Below are 19,504 nucleotides of genomic sequence, written 5' to 3'. Positions count from 1 at the left end.
GATAAAAATAATATTGGAGTTATCTGCAAACAAAATAAAATATGCTTCAGTTGACGACTTGTACAGGTAATTTACATAAATAAGAAACGGTAAATAAACTTTCTTCTCCTTCGTTACTATGGTCGATCTCCTATAGTCCATCCCCTATCGGATAGGGTCTATCCCACACAGGTCGAGAGCCCCTAGTGGCCTGGCAAATTCCGTTGTGTTTTTCTCTCTTGCAGCGTTTTACTGTTGGATTCGTTTTGCCGTTTGAACGTTTACATGCCGTCTGCATGTGCAGGGCTCACACGATATTTGTTTTTATGACGTTTGCATCCCACAACGTCCGCAGCCAAAGAGCAAAACAGATGCTAAAATGTGCTCTGGTGTTACTTTTAAAGACTTTCATTAATGATCAACACTTTTTTTAAAGAGTTTTATGTTATTTCCAGTGATGTAGATATGTTAGGAAGGTATTTATTTCTTCTTACAAACTGTAAGTGTCTTTAACTCTCAGGAGCTGCTTGTACTCACGGACTTACTGTTATTAAAGTTCTTCCTCAGTCTGCATTCCCTAAACGTCCATAAACGTGCGCTTTATCGAGAGGTTAAACCCTAACCCAAGGAAGACATAATAACACATTTGTGCACACAAACACCAACAGAAGCAGCTAATTCTTCCCCCATTCCCTCCTCAAATGTATCATTGACTCAGTCACTGTCTGCACCTCTTATTAACCTCTGTTTATCAATCTGTTCTCCGGTTTTCTCCTCTGCTCTGCAGGCATTGTGCTTCACTTATTCGTGTAATCTCCTGCTTACAGCTTATGGTTGTAATGACAGTCTTAATGAATTTGGTAGGAAACGCTTCCTTTCAATCAGTCTCCACAGACGACGTTTATTTTTCTTAAGGCGTAAAGAAAGGGGGAATTGGAACATTTAAATTGTATCAACACATCACCCCAGTGCAAATAGCGCTGTGCTTACAGAGAGATATTAATGGTAATATGAAATTGATGAATGCATTTGTCTCAGCAAGGTTATCTGTCTTACAGGGGGATTGTGGGGTGACAAAAGAGGGATAATTGTTGTTTGGAGACTCGTCGCTCTTCATCTGTCCCAAAGAGGGAAAATTAAAATCCTACTTTTTTTTTTCCATTTGATTTTATGTTTATTTGGAAAACGACCTTGAGTTTTTCTCCTGGGAGTCGTGCCGGGGTTTGGAGAACAAGGCAGGACAAATTAAAAAAAAGAAGAATGGAAACTGAAAGGAATGATAAAGACAGAAGGCAGTGGACCAAGGAGGAACCAGGTGGAGGGGGGCTGAAACCTATCTCTAAAAATAGAGGAGGAGACATCATCCGAGAGAGGAGGAGCAGTGTCTCAAACAAAGAACTATTGATTTTAAAGGGCCCATATGATGGGAAAAAATCCCTTTTTTCTGTTCCTGGGAGCATATATTAGTTCCCCTTTGTTTGAAAGTTCCTCAGTTAACTCCGGTTCAAAACGATGTATTTCCACAGTGCTGTCAAGAGTCACTTTCTGCTGGAAAACTCACCAAAAAGGGCGGAGTTGAGCAGTTACCTGAGTCTCCACCCTGAAAAACAAAGAGGCTGAGACGGAGACGCACTGTTCTTCAACCAACAGGCTTTTCTGCCCAATAAAACCTCTGAAAACTGTGTCGAAATGTTAAAAAAAAGGGCATAAAAAGGCAAATTATGTCAACTTTACAGGAGCAAAGGAGAGAGTGTTGAGATAAACTGAAATGAAGGTGTATTAAGGTTGGAATGAGGTAGTCAAAGAGGTTGGAAATGATGGATGTTACATTCGGTTTGAGGAAGTTATCCATGTTTTGCATCTTTAACGTCTTTCGCTGGGCCAGAAAGAATAAAGAAGGGAAAAGAGGGTAACGAAATGGGAAAAATTAGGATTTTTACAACTGAAAACCAAAGAAGATGGAGATGAGCCGTGTGGAGCTATTCTTTAATAATTCGATTTTTTTTTTTCTGACTCACAGGGGTACCACAGACCCAGACATTACATCGCCACACAAGGTAATTCAACTGACGTAATAAGTATGTGTGTGTAGTAGTAGCCACCTGGAAAATATCGTCCTTTCCGACTGGAAGGCTATTACCACAGCCTCCTAAATCTAAACTGCTGTATAAAATCCCCCTGACAAATTTAAGACCCCATTACCTCAAACCCCCCAAACCACTATCTGGGATTGATGCGGTGTGTAAATACCTGTGTGTGAGTGTGTGTGTGTGTGTGTGTGTGTGTGTGTGTGTGCGTGAGACCGTCGGCGTTATCACTGCTGATTTTTCTGGGCGCCACTGTGACCTTATGCTCTGTTAGTGTGTATCTGACACACAAGTCTTAATGTCTCTCAGGGCCCATGCAGGAGACGGTTCGGGATTTCTGGAGGATGGTTTGGCAGGAGAACTCGGCCTCTATCGTCATGGTTACGAATTTGGTGGAAGTCGGAAGGGTGAGTTCATCAATCCAAGCTATTGGAGGGTGTGTGTACGACAGGCCCTGATACCTGTGAAGATACCCCGTCAAAACCTACAGTCCTGGTTTGGGCTGAAACGGTTCCTTAGATTTCCCCTTCCCCCAACTTTTGTGGTAGTTTTAGCAAGTTGGACAAAACAAAGCAGCAAACGGGCTAACAAACTGCTAGTTGGACTATCAAACGGAGTTTTTTTGCTCTGTGGCTCCCCCTACAGGTGTGGGATGAAACACCACTGTCATGGTGGGCCCTGCACATTTATTTCTTGTCACGTCGAAGAGGCCACAAAGATGTTGAGTGACTATTAAAGCAAACCTGCTGTTGCATCTCAGCCTCTGGCCACCCAAGAACTGTTTCAGGCCTGAGAATGTGCATAACAAAGGTCGGAATACTTCAAAAAGAGTCGGAAGTCACGTACTTTAATGGTTCACGAAGTTCTCTAGTGTTGCTTTAATGTTGTGTTTAGCCGACTGGTATTGAAATAATAGGGAGCTGTGTCACAAAGCCGACCGCTTACCAGACAGAACAGCCTCCAAAGCATCTTCGTTTGTGTCATTAGTCTCATTTTTACAATGTAAAATCATGTGCAAACTCCATAAAATGACATGGGAAAATACGCTAAAATTAGCCATTCCCGTTGCTGCAGTAGAGTTTTCATTCATTCAGACAGATTTGTATTTACATACATTAAACACCAGGGGACGCAGTCTATGTGAGCTAACAGAATTAAAGGAAAAGTTAGTTTTTTTGCTGCTGCAACAGCCATGTTGCACAATACTAGCAGTAGCAAACTCCGTGTAAAGATGGCCGACCGTCACAGAGCACGGAGTAAATAAGCTGTGCTGCAGTGGCGCGCGTTGATGACCTCATCCCAGTAGACGCGTGTGTAGAAAGCTTCCTATAAGCCCCAGGTAACAACAACACGGCATCTCTGAGCTAACAGTGCAATAATACGCGTTCATTCATTCAGAAATTTCATTCTTAAAGTATTGGTGAAATAAAGACAGATAATGCCTTATTTAGAGGCTGTTTTGTCACCAACTTTCACCAGTTATCGGTGAGTAGATGAACGTATTTTATGCCAGAAATAAGGTCCAGGTTTAAAAAAAAACCTTGCCCTTTAAGCATCCCATCGAAATCTAAATGGACATAAACCTTGTGTTCTTGGCGGCCTGGTAAATATCGTCCTTTCGGACTGGAAGGCTAACACCGCAGCCTCTGAATCTAATCTGCTGTGAAAGATGTGCCTGTAGACCAACAGAACAGACTGAGCCCAGTGGTTCAGAATGAATCAAATGAAACTAGAACAAAATGTAAAAAAAACAGAGTTTATTTCATTACTCAGTATGATGTTGATCAATCAGGCGCTCCATGTTAACTGTACTATACTGTAGTATAACTAATTCTGATCTTTTGTCTTTAATTAAACTGATCTGAATAACATTAAAAATCTTCAGATCTCTTATTCAGATGTGAAATCTCAGCCTGGTCTCATTAAGAGGCGTAATTATGTCTTTTTGCCCATAAAGGGATAGTTCGCCTCTTTTGACATGAAGCTGTATGACATCCCATATTAGCAACATCATTTATGAACATCTTCTTACCTCCTGCTGCGTCCTGTGAGCCGAGTTCCAGCTGAGTTTTGGCGTTGATGAAGGTAGTCCGGCTAGTTGGCTGGGGTTTAAAAAATAAAGCGTTTTGCTTCTCAAAACAATATGAGTTCAAAAGAGTAATACATTTGCATCACAAAATCATTCATCCAGAAAAAGTCAGACCTCACAATCGCTTGGTGCTATTTTCTCTCCCTTCGTATCACTGCCTGCTGTGCAGACCGAGCAGTAAACAGTAGATAGAGCCAAGCGATTGTGAGGTCTGACTTTTTCCTGGAGAACGATTTTGTGATCCAAATGTATTACTCTTTAGAACGCATATTGTTTTGAGAAGCAAAACGCTTTATTTTTCAAACCCCAGCCAACTAGCCGGACTACCTTCGTCAACACCAAAACTCAGCTGGAACTCTGCTCACAGGACGCAGCAGGGGGTAAGAAAATGTTCATAAATGATATTGCTAATATCGGATGTCATACAGCTTCATGTCAAAAGAGGCGAACTATCCCTTTAAATGTCCATCTTACTGTTCCCTAACACTAACCATTTGATATGTAATGTCAGCGGGGTGAAAAGAGGCCAAAAGCTTGAAATCCATATAAATGATGTGTAAAAAGTGCAGAGCGAGGCGAGATCAGGTGGTTTTTATCTGGCACCGCAGCTCTGGATCCTACATCCAGCCGTTCCAGATATTCCAGATACGTCATTTAATGAATGATTGTCAAGCAGCCGTTTATAATTCAAGAGCAGCAAACATTCACAGAAGTCATCTGTTAATGCTATTCCTGCTTTGACCTCTGCTTCATCAGGGGTCTCTTTGTGCTCCTTGGCCGACTCATATTTAAATAACCGGCGTGCGTGTGACTCATCTTTTCCAGGTGAAGTGCGTTCGTTACTGGCCCGACGAAACGGAGGTGTACGGAGACATCAAGGTGACCCTGATAGAGACCGAGCCACTGGCGGAGTACGTCATCCGGACTTTCACCGTCCAAAAGGTAAAACGCTTTAACAGATGTGTTGTTTTCCCGTTCAGGAGCCTTTCAAGTGTTGGTTTGAATGGAGATTACGAAGCCTTGTGTCATAGACTGACGCATCCAGGGCTTTAACATGATTTCACGTCTGTACGCTGCGACTGTGGCGGACAGATTATTCCCCACGAGGCTTCAGATGGGATTTAGATTCGGACCAACGAGCGCCGCTGCTTTGTTTCTCGCTGCTGAAAGTGAGACTTTAAAGCGTAATCTTGGTCCTTGTAATCAGGCGGGAGGGAAAGTGGAAGAATCTCATGTCGTTGTTGTGATGTGCTTTTCAAAGGCTTTGCACAGTGAATGGAAAAACAACAGCAAAACACACACAATAAGGCTCTGATCCACATCCTTGATCCTCAAAAACTGCTCAATTTCAGTTTTGTACCGGTTTTCCAACACATTTAATCGCTTTGTTTCGCGTAGTTTTTTTCTTTATGCAGTTATTACGGCGATCAAATCTCATCTGAATAGATATTTTACTCTGACATTAGAAGAAAACACGTAATAAAAATCTTCCAATCTCTTATTCAGATGTGAAATCTCAGCCTGGTCTCATTAAGAGGCGTAATTATGTTTTTTTCACCACGTATTTAGAAGAAAATGATGTCCCCTCCTGCACTTTTCGCCCTTAAATCTCCATCATACTGTTCCCTAACACTAACCATTTGATGTGTAATGTCAGCGGGGTGAAAAAAGGCTAAAAAGTGCAGATCAGGTGGTTTTTATCCCATCTGGCACCGCAGTCCCACAGCTCTGGATCCTAAATCCTGCAGCAAAACACGCACAAAAACACTCTGATCCAGATCCTTGATCCTCAAAAACTGCTCAATTTCAGTTTTGTACCGGTTTTCCAACACATTTAATCGCTTTGTTTCACATAGTTTTTTTCTTTATGCAGCAATTACGGCGATCAAATCTCGCCCGAATAGATATTTTACTGAGATGAAAACACGTAATAAACCAGAGTTTGTTATCAGTTAAGTGTCAGAAGAGCTGCTTCACCTCACAATCTATTAAATTCTCCTAGAAAAACATCAAAATGTAGCACATTTTTGACTGTTACCACATTTTTCTCTGGCTTTCCTTGCTTCGTTTTCCCTTCACTCGTGTGAAAGCAGCTTATGAAGACAAGTCCTCGAGTCCTCGCTGTCAGCACGTTTAGCGAGCTATTAATCCACTGCACCTCCTCTGCGTGCGTACGTGCACGAGTACTCAGAGTGAAATTCAAAGGCCTGTCATATATTCCAGTCTGCATTAATACATACAAATGCACAGCAGACCCTGGCACTCAGTGATTCAGCACCAGCCTTCTGTGTGGGGAAAACAAAGAAGAACGCAGGGCTGCAGGGCGCTGGAAAAGGCTTCGGTTTGCAGTGAATAATGCGAACAGGATCCTAATGAAAACATTTATTAACAGCACATCCAGAGAGATTAAGTGAGCTTTGAGTAAGAGAGGCTAAAGAACGCGTTCCCGTTCCACAGCGTACAAATTATTCATTCAAAGGTGTTCGTTTTAACTGTGAAAGGGTTCGTTTTGCAGGAAAAAAAACAAATGCATCTCAATATTAGTATCTCTTTTTGACACAACTTGTCTTGTAGTCACATCTGGAGCTGGAAAGAATTTAGAATATCAGAATATCTGTGACTCGTCTTTGTCATCCAGTGAACCAAATCCAAAATAACAGGAGAGTAATCTGCAGAGAGCAGGACTCGGTAACAGTGTTAATTTCGTCAACCAGGACGATGACGAAAATATTTCGTTAACGCCCCTTTTTCCAGTGACGATGACGAGACGATGACGCACAAAATTGCTTCCAGAAAATAAAAATATGACGAGAATAAAAAATGATTTTCGTTAACGAGACTAAGAAAAGACGAAATTTACAAGCCATGGACGAATGGACATTAAAAAATGTAATTGTTTATAATTAATTTGTAATTTGTAAGTGTTAATATAAGTGTTTCTTGATGTAGAAAAGGCTCCAAAGTTGTGTTGGTCAGTTCAGAGCGGAGCGGCCCCCTGCTGGTCATGTAGCGTAACTGTCGGTGCTCGGTTAGAACAGGTGTGTGCTCTGATGAGTCGACAGAGGGAAGCTCAAGCTGTTAATTAATGTCACGGCAAGTGGTGTTTGTGTAAATGAAACGTGAGTATGACTGTATATATTGTTTATGTAATGTATTCAGGTTGCTGCAGCCGTAGCTTCTGTTGCTTTGATGTGTAACTCGCCATGTGTATGCTAGTTGTAGCATTTAGCTCACCTGCCTCTGAGTGTACGTCACGTCACGTGTTATGTCTGTTGTTACCACTCCGACTCATTAGTGTGATGTTTACAGTGAGTGTTACGTAATGTTACCATGTGATGTTGTTTATGTGTTTAATAAAAATAAGTCAGGTGAAGTGTGTTTAGGACTGTGATAGTGGGAATTAGAGGCAAATGGAGATGTAGTAATTTCAGTACTCCTTTATTAGAGAGAAATAGCTTATTCTTTATTCATTTGGGTATTTGTTATTGTTCTTTTGATAGGAAACCACACACATGACCTTATTGCCTGCAACAAAAGGGAAATAAATCACCTGAACCATCATTAACCTGCCTCTTCCTTTGGACCCTCTGGAAGTCTGATTGGCCTTAAGTTGGTGTTCTGGCCGGCACCCCAGTGTGAACTTTGTGTTACCCCCTGAACTAATGCCTGATATAATTTAGCCCAGTGTCTTCACTACACTTGAACTTCACAGAAGATTACGCGCTGTTGCCCTGTTAGTCCCTGCACGGCGCCTGTCCCACAGTGCCTCGCGCGGCTCAATCAGTAGTACTTCAGTTGAGTTTAGGCCCTTCCCATGTCAAGTAACGTAGCCGGTAGCTAGCTATAACTTAACCATAGCTAATTCAACTTTGCAGTCCAGTCATGGCGTCGGGCTCGGATACCGGTATACGGTTTGTTGGAGCTGGGCGAAAACAACGCCTGGATGTATGGAGCCATTTCATTTACAACGCGAAGGACAACAAAACAACCTGCATGATAATGATTGATCATGCCGCCGTGTGTGGAGAAGTTCTATTATGTACAGTGTTGACTAAAATGAGACTAAGACTAAAATTGATTTTCAACATTGTGACTAAGACTAAGACTAAATTAAAAAAAGCTGACGAAATTAACTCCTTTACCAGCTATTAACACCCCCCCCCCCGATAAAAGATGCATCATGGACCCCCAGTCTGTGTTCGAAACCGCATACTTCTCCCACTACTCCTACTAACTTTTTGAGTTAGTAAGCGAGTTTGAGAAAGCGAGACGTTCCCGGATGCATACTAGATTCTCTGAAATGTTGGGTATGCATCATGAGGTTACTACTCATACTCAAACTACCCAAGATGCAACGTAATGTGACGTCGCCGATCGTCATTTCCTGTCAAAACGGCAGTTTCAAGCTAGCTACAACGAGGGTAGGTTCACTTCCTGTTTTCAAAACAAAAGCACCAATTGTATGGTAATGGCTTTCCCTATGATAAAAGGCAACGGGTATTTTATTTTGTGAAAATAACCGGAAGTGCGTTGCTCACTGCGGCTAGCTTTAGTAGCGCCAAATTCGTGGGACCAAAATTGTAAATATCCGGTATTTTGTCAGGTTTTCAACACGTTGGGGATCTAAACGACTACTTTCTCACCTGAAAATGTTTCAAATGTTGCTAAAGTTTACAGAGCTTAAAGTAATACTATGTAACATTTCTACCTTAAAATAACAGCTTGAAAAAAATAATGCGGCTAGAATGAGTTTTAATATTACGATTGGCCTGTCTCCTATGCCCTTCGGGGGTCTGAGTTGGAAAAACTGTGCTATGTAACTTTGCTGGAGCGGCGCGGGAGCTGAGCGGAAGTACTTTGACTTGCTTTCTGGCACACCTACCGCAAAAACAAATAGACCCCTCTCACGCTCCCAGGTACATTTGATTACTCTTACCTTCTCGGTCGACATAGCTTGCACCTTCTGACTCCTCGCCGGTTCGTCAACAAATGTGAAACGTGAAAGCGAAAGGGTGTTGCATTTACGACAGTGTAACCGTACATTACCTCCAAGCCTGTAGGGGGAGCTGCATAGTGGGCTTTTTGAGGAGTTACATAGTATTGCTTTAAGTGAAATCAGCTTCAGGCTGGCTGATTTCGGCTCGGGCAGGAGCGAAATGCATTGTGGGTAAACACTCTGCATACCATCTGATCGATGAGTATGCGGTTTCGAACACAGCCCTAGACTTGCAGGAGCTTGCTTGCATCTATCGCATGTAGGGTCCAGAAGCCGTTCTTAACTCTTTCGGTGCCATTGACGTCTATAGACGTCAATTAAAAAAAAAAAAAAAACGTTGACTGCCAAAGACGTCTATAGACGTCAATTGCGTTTGTTCACGGAGCGGGCTGGGGGACAATCTAGTGGAGTTTGTCACTAAATCTTAGGCTTGTAAACACTAAACAGAGAATATACTGGCAAAATTACCCGCAAGGTGGCAGCAGTGCCACTATGCACAAAAAAAAAGCTTGTTTTCTCCTTTGTTTTGGTCAAACAGCTGTTTTTGGTGAAACCAACCTATGTTCTACTGTCTATTACTAAAGGACTGAAAATGGTAGAAACAAACTTTCTCTTCCTGATGAAAGAAGAGAGTCTACTCTTTCGTTTGGTAATTTCGTTGTGTACATAGTCATAAGACACACTTTTCTGTGGGTCTTGGAAAATCAGTCAAAATACTGTAAAACACTTGGCAGTATGGCTCTCTCTTCACTGAAAATGGCTGGCAGCCAATGAGTTAAGGAAGGGAAATAGGGAGAAAAGGCTGAGCTGTGCCAAATGACACAAGAAGTGGACTGATAATCAGTGGCAGCAGGTCTGATGGAGGGATGAATCCTCCCCAGAGCCCGGAGCTCAACATTACTGAACGGAACAAAAGGCAGCCCACATCCAAAGAAGAGCTTTGGGGTGTCCTTCAAGAAACCTGGAGAACTATTCCTGAAGACTCCTTAAAGAAAGGACTGAAAGCTTGTTCAGTTCAGGCTGTTTTTTCAGAGCAGATATTCCCTTTAAAGCTGCTCAGAACTGAACAAACTCTGTTTTTACCTTTTGAATCATGTTTAGGAGAACATAACAGACATCACATGAGGAATGTTGGTTGTTGTTTCCACTACAATGAACGGTGTCAGGGTTGAACCGGCGCCCACGTCTGTAGCTCCGAGTTGAAAAGGAAGCATGTTGACCCTGAAGAAGATGCTCTGCAGTCTTCACAGAGAATAAAGAACAGATTCTGATCTGGAAAGTAAACATTTCAAATGATAGTTTCAGAGCTTTGTGGCTGGATTTCTCACAGATTGAACATATTCCGATTGTCCTAACCTTCTGAGACGTGTTAATGAGTGATAAATCATATATTCTCAGCTGGTTTCAGGATAATTCTCCCACCTTTACGCGTCTCATCCCCATTTAAATGTTTTCACTGTTTGCTTTTTCAAAAAAAAAAAATACTTATCGTGACTTTCAGGCCTCGTCTGTGTCAGTCGGCTGTATCGATCCAGAGAAGTAATTTCAACATCACAGGAGAGCAAATCAATAGGAAGTCGAGTTATCAAATCACTTTGTGGTTTTCTGAGTTTTATTTCCCCCTCTCCTGTCTTTATCTCTCCTTCAGTCCTCCCTGCCCACTCTTTTTCCTGCTTTTTTTTCCCTCACTCTGCCTCGTTTTTTCCTGACCTCTGCCGCTCCTCCTCCTCCGAGTCAAAACAAATAACCCGCTACAACCTCTGGAACCGAAAATGAGGAGATGCAATAACAGCGGTTTCACCTCGTTTCTATTTTCACTCAGTAAACTGAACCGAGGAGGACGGCGCTCGCTCCATTTAAGCCCGATTCAGTTTAGCACAGCATCGGGAAATCAATCGTTGTGAATTATTAAAGCACAAAGTGTGTAGTTATTGGGAGGAAAGTCTCAAGGAGAGGAAACGGGTTTGAATTTAAAGTGTCAAACCGGAGGTAAGATCCTCTATGCTTCAGGTTCCCAAACAAACAAAGTGTCCACTTTTAGGATTATTGTGAAAACGGGGCATTATCTTTGGTTTATCGAGCAGTTTCTGGGTGTTTATCAGCACATTGTGTCTGTGAGACCTCGGCTGTGTTCGAAACCGCCTACTACATACTGCGTACTCATCAATCAGACAGTATGCAGAGCATTTACCCACAATGCATTGCACTCCTGCCCGAGCCGAAATCAGCCGGCCTGAAGCTGATTTCGCTTAAGCTCTAAACTCTGTAAACTTTAGCAACATTTGAAACATTTTCAGGAGAGAAAGTAGTCGTTTAGATCCCCAACGTGTTGAAAACCTGACAAAATACCGGCTATTTACAATTTTGTTCCCACGAATTCGGCGCTACTAAAGCTAGCCGTAGTGAGCAACGCACTTCCGGTTATTTTCACAAAAATAACATACCCGTTGCCTTTTATCATAGGGAAAGCCATTACGATACAATTGGTGCTTTTGTTTTGAAAACAGGAAGTGAACCTACCCTCGTTGTAGCTAGCTTGAAACTGCCGTTTTGACAGGAAATGACGATCAGCGACGTCACGTTACGTTGCATCTTGGGTAGTTTGAGTATGAGTAGTAACCTCATGATGCATACCCAACATTTCAGAGAATCTATTATGCATCCAGGAAAAAAGTCAGTAAGGCAAGGCATCTTTATTTATATAGAGCATTTCATACCACAGGCAACTCAATGTGCTTTACATAAAGAAGGCATTTAAAAGAACAGCATAAAGCAGCATAAAAACAAGCAATTTAAAGAGAATAAAAATATAATGAAAATTAAAACACAGTTAAAAGCAATCAAAGAAGAGGGAAAAAGAAAATATAAACTCAACCATAAGCACACCGAAAGAGAAACGTTTTTAACCTGGATTTAAGTAGGAGAAGTGTGCGGTTTCGAACACAGGGCTCGTCTTTGTCTCCACTTTTGGGCCGGACCATCATTAAAGATGATGCTGCATCCTTTAATCTCGGATGCGTCTCTGTCAGAGGTAATCGTCGCTCTCCTGTATTTATTCCAGGTCTCGTACTCTTTGTCCTGCAGTGACCTCCTCCTTTGAATTATATTTTGGATGCTTTCTTTTCATTTGAAGGAGGAGTTTGTAAATGGGGCAGCTGAGCTGGACCGTGGCTTTTTTCCTTCCTGTAAGTCTCTCCCAAAAGGGCCATTGTGAGATTTGTGAAATCAATTAATCTTTTTTTTTTTATGGAGCTTGAGTGGCCTCCAGTTTCCTCACATCTCCCCTGTAAATTAGGCAAATGAGCCACGATAAGTCTTCCTGCCTCTCACTCCCAGAAGTGGCCCAAAGCGCCATCTTGACATCCCCAAGATTGATTTATTTTCCATCCGAAGCCAAAGAGGCATCGAGGCCCCTTTTTATGCCTGAAGTCCCTGCTGGAAGTTCGGCTCCTGAACCGAAAAGGAAAAGCTTTGTGGCGTTCATTTGTCATCGTCAAGTGAGAATCTTTTTCCTGGAAACATTCAACTTACCTTGACGTGTGTCCTGGTGTTTTTCAGAAGGGCCATCACGAGATCCGCGAGCTCCGTCAGTTCCACTTCACCAGCTGGCCCGACCACGGCGTCCCCTGCTACGCCACGGGGCTGCTGGGCTTCATACGGCAGGTCAAGTTCCTCAACCCGCCGGACGCCGGGCCCATAGTGGCGCACTGCAGGTAAGAGGTGTTGCCTTCAGGGTTCTGGGTTTTCAGGGCTTCGGATGCAGGGTTTGGAAAAGTCAGTGAGATAAACAAGTGTTTGCATGACAAAGGCACTGCAATCTGAAAGATTTAAATTCTTTTTTAAGATGAATTTATCGTGTTGTGCTGCGATCTCGTCTGTCAGACTGTTGGTGATCATAAATCTGATGCAGATTTTACAGTCCCTGTAAAATCCTCTGGGGTTTGTAGAGATGAACTGACATGAATTAGAATAGAAACAGAAAAAACTTTATTCATCCCCCAATGGGGGAAATTTAAATGCGTCAAGTAGCTCAAAAAAATAAAATAGAATAAAATAGAATAAAAAAATGTATTTCATAAAAAAAAAAGAAAAAAAATTATAAATATTTACATTGATTGTATATTAGCAACAACAATAATAATACCAATTCTAATAAACAGTGAACAGTTTTACAGGCATCTCTTTTACTACTGCGGTCTATGAGGAAAAATGCTTTTTGGGCCACAGGGGATTTTTTTTGTTGCAATACCACGAGTGGCCACTGGGAAAACAAATCGGTGTGCCGACTGAGAGACGGAGAGAAATGACCCGGCAGCATCTGAGTAGCAGTGGATACACAGGAGCCTTCTTAATCAAAGAAATCGGATAATTGTTTCCCACAATTCCTTGCAGGCGCAACTTTTAAACCAAAACCTGATTATATTTATCCAATCGTACTAACCAGGGTTTATGTGGATGAAAGGTCTGAGTAGCCTGTGACAGAGATACCTTCCACTTTGTTTCGGTTTTTTAATTCCCAGCCTCGAAAATGTCTTGATAAAACTCCCTTTGATGGTGCGACACGTGTGATTGCATCGGAGGATGACTTTAAAGCCCGTTCATCACAGCTCGGCGTCTTTAAAAGCTTCTCCTTAACCCCGTTACGCTTCCCAACGAGGTCGAGGAAAAGGTAATAAGAGGCCATTCTTCTTCTACTATCCCGTGGATGTTGAAGCCATCTTCCAACCACAACTTAGGCACAACCGAGCGAGGTTAAAGATAATCTTTGCTAAAGATTTACAGATTCTCACTGTGGCTCAAACCTTTCCCTTCTCCTCTTTTCCTCACACACAGACAAACACTTTTATCTCATGTCCGTAACTTAGATTGATGGCGTTAACCTTTTAAAACTAGGACAAAAATATAGATATAAAACAAGTCCTCCCGTCACTTTAAGGCCACCACCAGGAATAGAAAAAGAGTGGTGTTAAGAATCCCCATGGCAACAGTACATTCAACCTCCGTGTTCTCTTATTTATGGGACTTAAACGCCTCGACGCTGTCGCCACGTTGTCGGCGTGCACAAGCTTCAAAAGGTCGTTACTCTGATACCAAAGAAAAGGTTTGGAGAAGGTTGAGCCGCCTCAAAACTCACCAAATATCCCTTTAATGTCAGCACAAGTTAAAGCTTTATTTTCATTATCCAAACGTAAAAAAAGTAGCTTTAAAAAACTCTTACTGTGAATCTACGGGGGGGGTTGCACTTTATTTTCATAGAAAGAAACAACATACAATATACAGAAAACAGACATTATGCTGATGATACAAGTCGGTTCATACAGTAATGGCTCAGTGAGCATCTCTCCTGGCCACGAACACAATCCATTTTTCCCAGTATTGCGAATACTTATCGATCGTAGACTTGGCGAAAAGGTCATCCTTTCCATATTTTGAATATTTGCCACAACATCTATCCGGTCTGTCTCTGTTGGGGGTGAAGCCTGCAGCCATTTCCGGGTTACAGCTTTCTTGCTGGCTGCTAATAATATTTTTAAAAGATATTTGTCTCACACCAGTAAATGGGGTGCAATATTGCCGAGATAGATTGTGGGAAAAAGAGCAGTGAATTTCATCACCAAATATATTTTGGATTTATCCGTATGATCTCTTGCCAGTATGGCTGAATAGCTCGTCAGCTCCAGAATATATGAAAACGGTCTGCTGGCTGTTCTCCACAGTTCCTCCAGCATAAACCTCTGACTGTCTCCCTCTGTCTGCACACATTTGAACTCAGGAGTTATGAAATATTTGATCAGATTCCGCCAGCAGAAATCTCTCCACAGACCAGAACTGGTGGAAGTTAACTGCACAGAGCAGATATTCAACCATTCTTCTTCTGTGGTGACGGTTCCAGATTCTTTTTCCCACCTTAATCTAACCTTATCTGTTGAGTGTTTCTCATTGGATCGAATACGGGAAAAAGTACAGTGTTTAAATAAGTTTCTTCTTGTCCTTTTTTTTGTACATGTCAATGAATATGTTAATTAAGTTGGGCTTGGATTACTCTGTTGGTTTTATCTCATCATTAAAATAAGGCCCGATTTGAAGATACATAAAGAAATCCGATTTTTCCAGTCCATATGTATTTGAAATTTTCTGAAAACTATCTAGTTCTCCCTTCGATGAAATTGAACAATGAGAAGTGATTTCCCTTCTATACCAATGTTTAAACCTCCCGTCAGTCGTTCGGGGGGATTTTTTTAACAGCATTTTACTCAGAAACAAGCAAACTTGTTGCTGCTCCCTGATTATTGTCTCATTAGCCTAAAGGAACTTGAAAGACTGTTAAGCTGACTGCTTAATGCTCCTCGTAGAACTGATAAGAACTGCTTCTAATTGCTTTTCACACTCGATTGAGCAAAAGAACCTCCTTGAATAAATTTGCAAATGGGTAAATATGCAAAAAAGACGACAAGAAAACACGATTTAATTTGGCATTTTGAATCATTAGACGCCTGATTTTCTCAAACGATGGAAAAAATGCATAAAATGCACACGGTCGTGGCCTCCGAATCCACCTCTAGATTGAATGACAGCGGTGGTGACCACAGCTGGAAGAACACAGAGAACAGACAGCTCGGCGGTGGAAGTATGCGCACAGACAGCCAGGAAGTTATGGCAGTCACTTCCAATTTCCGGGGGCACTCGGACGCCGTTGGCCTGTGTCGTGAGGCTCTCAGACACACACTCAGCAGAGGCCTGGCAGTATTCTGGTCTCAACATTAATCACAGACGTTGACAGGTAATCTGCTGAGGCGCTCCCTCCTTTTTTTTCTTTCTATCTCTCCTTCTTTCTCTTATCAGTTTTCTCTCCCTCCGTTTGTGTCGAGCTGTCTGAGGGGCTGCAGAATGAAAGATGGGCTCCCATCCCTCCCCCTACGATGACCGCTGTTATCACTCCGTCGCTAACCCGCCTCGCTCTGTCCATCCTAACATCTGTCGGCGCGCCGCTCCATCGGGATGCGACGCTTTAACGCGCAGCGACACGGGAATTTACGTCCACACGTCTGTGTGTGAGAGTAAAACGAGGGGACAGAGGACAGCAATGCTCAGGAAAACAGGAAACAAAATCTAAAATCTAATCCAAAGGATGTAAACTAAGAATGATACCATTGGATTTGGGTAAAGTAAAATTCTGTTTGACCAACTTTCCCTTGATGATTTTCATAAATATTTTTGCAATCAGACGACACAAACGTCTGGAACCACCTCTGACGTCTTTGCAGTGTTGTATTAAAACATGTGCAAACATAAATGTAAATACAGTATTTAAAGGGAAAGCAGAGTGCTCCAAATATTTCCTGCAGACATGAGTGTTAACATCTATTTCTATCATAGCCACAACTTTAGGGTGTTCCAGTTTGTACAGTTCTAGCTAGTTTGAAAGTTAGTTTTTGGTCTGAGCACCTTTCTCCTCCAGCACAGCCTGAAGCCTCTCAGACAGCTTTCTGTCCTTTCTTTAAGGAGTCTTCAGGAATAGTTCTCCAGGCTTCTTGAAGGACATCCCAAAGCTCTTCTTTGGATGTGGGCTGCCTTTTGTTGCGTTCTCTGCCAACATGATCCCACACTGCTTCAGTAATGTTGAGCTCCGGGCTCTGGGGAGGATTCATCCCTCCATCAGACCTGCTGCCACTGATTTTCAGCCCACTTCTTGTGTCCTTTGGCACAGCTCAGCCTTTTCTCCCTGTTTCCCTTCCTTAAGAACGGCTTCCTGACAGCCACCCTTCCATGGAGCCCATTTCTGATGAGGCTTGGGCCAACAGCAGATGGATCAGCTGAAGGTCCAGATGCATCTCTCAGCTCCTGTGTCAGGTCTTTGCTGGATGTTTTCCTCTTTCTTAAGGACATCACTTTCAGATCCTGTTCATCTGCTGTAGATAGTTCTTTAGGCCTGACACTTCTTCTTCTGTCCTCCACTTGTCCAGTTTCCTCAAATGTTTTAAGGACACACTGCACACCATGCTGAGATATGCCAAGTTTTCAGCTAACAGCTCTTTGGGAATCACCTTGTTGCTGCAGAAATCCTGTTTTCTGTCTGTCACACTGTGTTATCTTTGCTGTTTTTCATAGATGCAGCTAAAGAAATGGGAACAAATCTTAAGTCCAGTCTAAAACCCACAAAGAGCTTCTAGATTATTCATTTCTGGTGGCATAAAACAGTTTAATCATTTTTCCATAATTAGTCATTAGGTTATATCTTATATTCCTTTTTTAAACTTTAAATTGAATCTTATTTACTTTTTCTTGATGTTGAATAAAATATCATTCTTATTATTGTCTGTTTTTTTCCTACTTTTAGACGTGATAACGTTCATTTTTTTGGGATTAGGATTTTTTAAAAACTGAATTTCATGTATTAATTTGACTCTTTTGCTAACTGAACACAGATTTTTTTCACAGATGCAGCTAAAGAAATGGGAACAAAGTGCCTAAAGATCCAGTTTAAAATGGCTTCTTTGCTAAGTTGTCTGTTCTGTGTGGACACAACACTGGTTCATCCCTTGAGTTAGGAGCCTTTAGGTCAGAGTTAAGTGTCTTAACATAACAGATTCCTCTGAAAATGAGAGAAAAAGCAGCCAGAGAAAAACTCTGTTGCTAAAGACCGTTCAAACGATGATAAGAAAGAGCCGGATGAACTTACTACAACAGTCGATGTTACTCACATTTCGGGCTTTTCTCAAACCCCAAGCTGTTTGTGTTTGTGCAGCGCCGGCGCCGGGAGGACGGGATGCTTCATCGCTGTGGACATCATGCTGGACATGGCGGAGAACGAAGGAGTCGTGGACATTTTCAACTGCATCCGAGAGCTGAGGTCCCAGCGGGTCAACATGGTTCAGACGGAGGTAAGATGTGTTGGGAGTCGACCTGGTGCAGAAAGGCGCGAGCATGCGTGGACCCAGAGATAAACGGGTTTAATTCAGTAATTAACTTGCTGTTTCCTACAGAAGCCCAGAGCGGACGTGGTACGTATAAACTTCTTTTTGATCGTTTTCTCGAGATAACGAGTTAATTTACTGATGGTTTTCGAGGCAGTGAGTGACAGGTGTTCAGCCAATGACACGATACGGTTTACTTACGCTATGCAGCCAATCAGAGCATTGATAGTGCTTGCATATGTGCCCTGCCCATACGCTCCGTGCAGGTCAGCTAGCTAACAACAGTGCGGTGGAAGTTGGACTACCTCAAGCATCACATTCAGCAGAAAAGTCATTTGAAAGCTGTTGGAATTGTACGAAGACACAAGATGGGACAGGGGATTGGTACATTATTGCAGGAGAGCGCAAAAGACTGAGAGAAAAGGAACGAGCTGTCACACAAAACAAAATCTGACCCCGTGCAAGTTAAAGTTCTCATTGACAATATTTTACTGCTTTTAATGCTAGTCATATATATTAAATACAGGGAGGAAAATGATGTTAACTATAAAACTGTGTTTGGTGGCATCCTCCAGCTGACAGCATGCACTGCTCACATATAACAGATAACATACTACACATCTCATGAACAACAAGAATTTTGTCTTCTTCATTTTAATCGGGCCAAATCGCTTATATTAAAAGTGAACGAATGGAAATTGCTGCTGTGATTTGATTCTTTTAATAAGCCGTGTAACTGGCTATGATCCTAAGGTGTTGAACAGGTGTGATACTGGTGTTAGGCCACAGCGTGCACATCTGATGTTGCTCACAGCGGTGCTCAGGGAGCTTGTGTGTATGCCCATATACATGAAAAATTAGAGGGAACATTGCACGAGAGGTGCCCTTATCGTTTTTAAAAAAAACTAAATGCTCGTCACACCAGCGGGATTTGCTTTGTGCATTTTCACAGCAGAATTGTTACACAAACGCTCCACATTCCATGTTTGATTCATAGGCTACTTCATTCAGTTTTCAATGAAAGGGGGGTAAAAATGGGTTAAAACCTTTGCCAGAAATACATATAAACAGGGGCGGACTGGGGAGAAAAAGTGGCCTCAAACCATCGGTAAATTATCTCGTTACCTCGAGAAAACCATCAGAAAAAAGTTTATACGTACCACGTCCGCTCTGGGCTTTCGTAGTTTCCTTAGAGGATGATGTATATGAACTCACTCGATGCATAAAAGGGCCTTTTTCTTTGAAAGCCTTGTGTTTTTCGTCGCCATCTTTCATGCAGATTACTAATTTTGTTCTTATCAATCATTTCTAAAGAGCTGCGCCTCCAAATGTTGGCGATTTTCATTTGCGGAACAGAAGTGTTCATTTCTCCTCTAAGCTACCTTAAGCCGACCTAATCCATCCCGCCTACTGCTTTCCATTTGTGCGCTCGCGTACC

At 42.2% G+C, this 19,504-nt stretch overlaps 1 protein-coding gene across 10 annotated transcripts in view; it reads left to right on the top strand.

Moving 5' to 3' along the window:
• ptprt (protein tyrosine phosphatase receptor type T) overlaps nucleotides 1-19,504 on the top strand; it is a 427,933-nt gene that overhangs the window by 396,721 nt on the left and 11,708 nt on the right. For all 10 annotated transcript variants that reach the window (XM_075460193.1, XM_075460191.1, XM_075460192.1 and 7 more), the window contains 5 exons: nucleotides 2,000-2,036; nucleotides 2,376-2,473; nucleotides 4,981-5,097; nucleotides 12,710-12,864; nucleotides 17,898-18,033. In XM_075460193.1, coding sequence (XP_075316308.1) covers nucleotides 2,000-2,036; nucleotides 2,376-2,473; nucleotides 4,981-5,097; nucleotides 12,710-12,864; nucleotides 17,898-18,033 — 543 coding nt within the window. The remainder of the gene's footprint in view (nucleotides 1-1,999; nucleotides 2,037-2,375; nucleotides 2,474-4,980; nucleotides 5,098-12,709; nucleotides 12,865-17,897; nucleotides 18,034-19,504) is intronic.

This window comes from Odontesthes bonariensis, chromosome 3, assembly GCF_027942865.1.
Source record: "Odontesthes bonariensis isolate fOdoBon6 chromosome 3, fOdoBon6.hap1, whole genome shotgun sequence".
In the NCBI taxonomy this organism is placed as follows: domain Eukaryota; kingdom Metazoa; phylum Chordata; class Actinopteri; order Atheriniformes; family Atherinopsidae; genus Odontesthes; species Odontesthes bonariensis.
The sequence above is the reverse complement of the archived record's forward strand: the minus strand, read 5'-3'. Positions and strand labels throughout refer to the sequence as shown.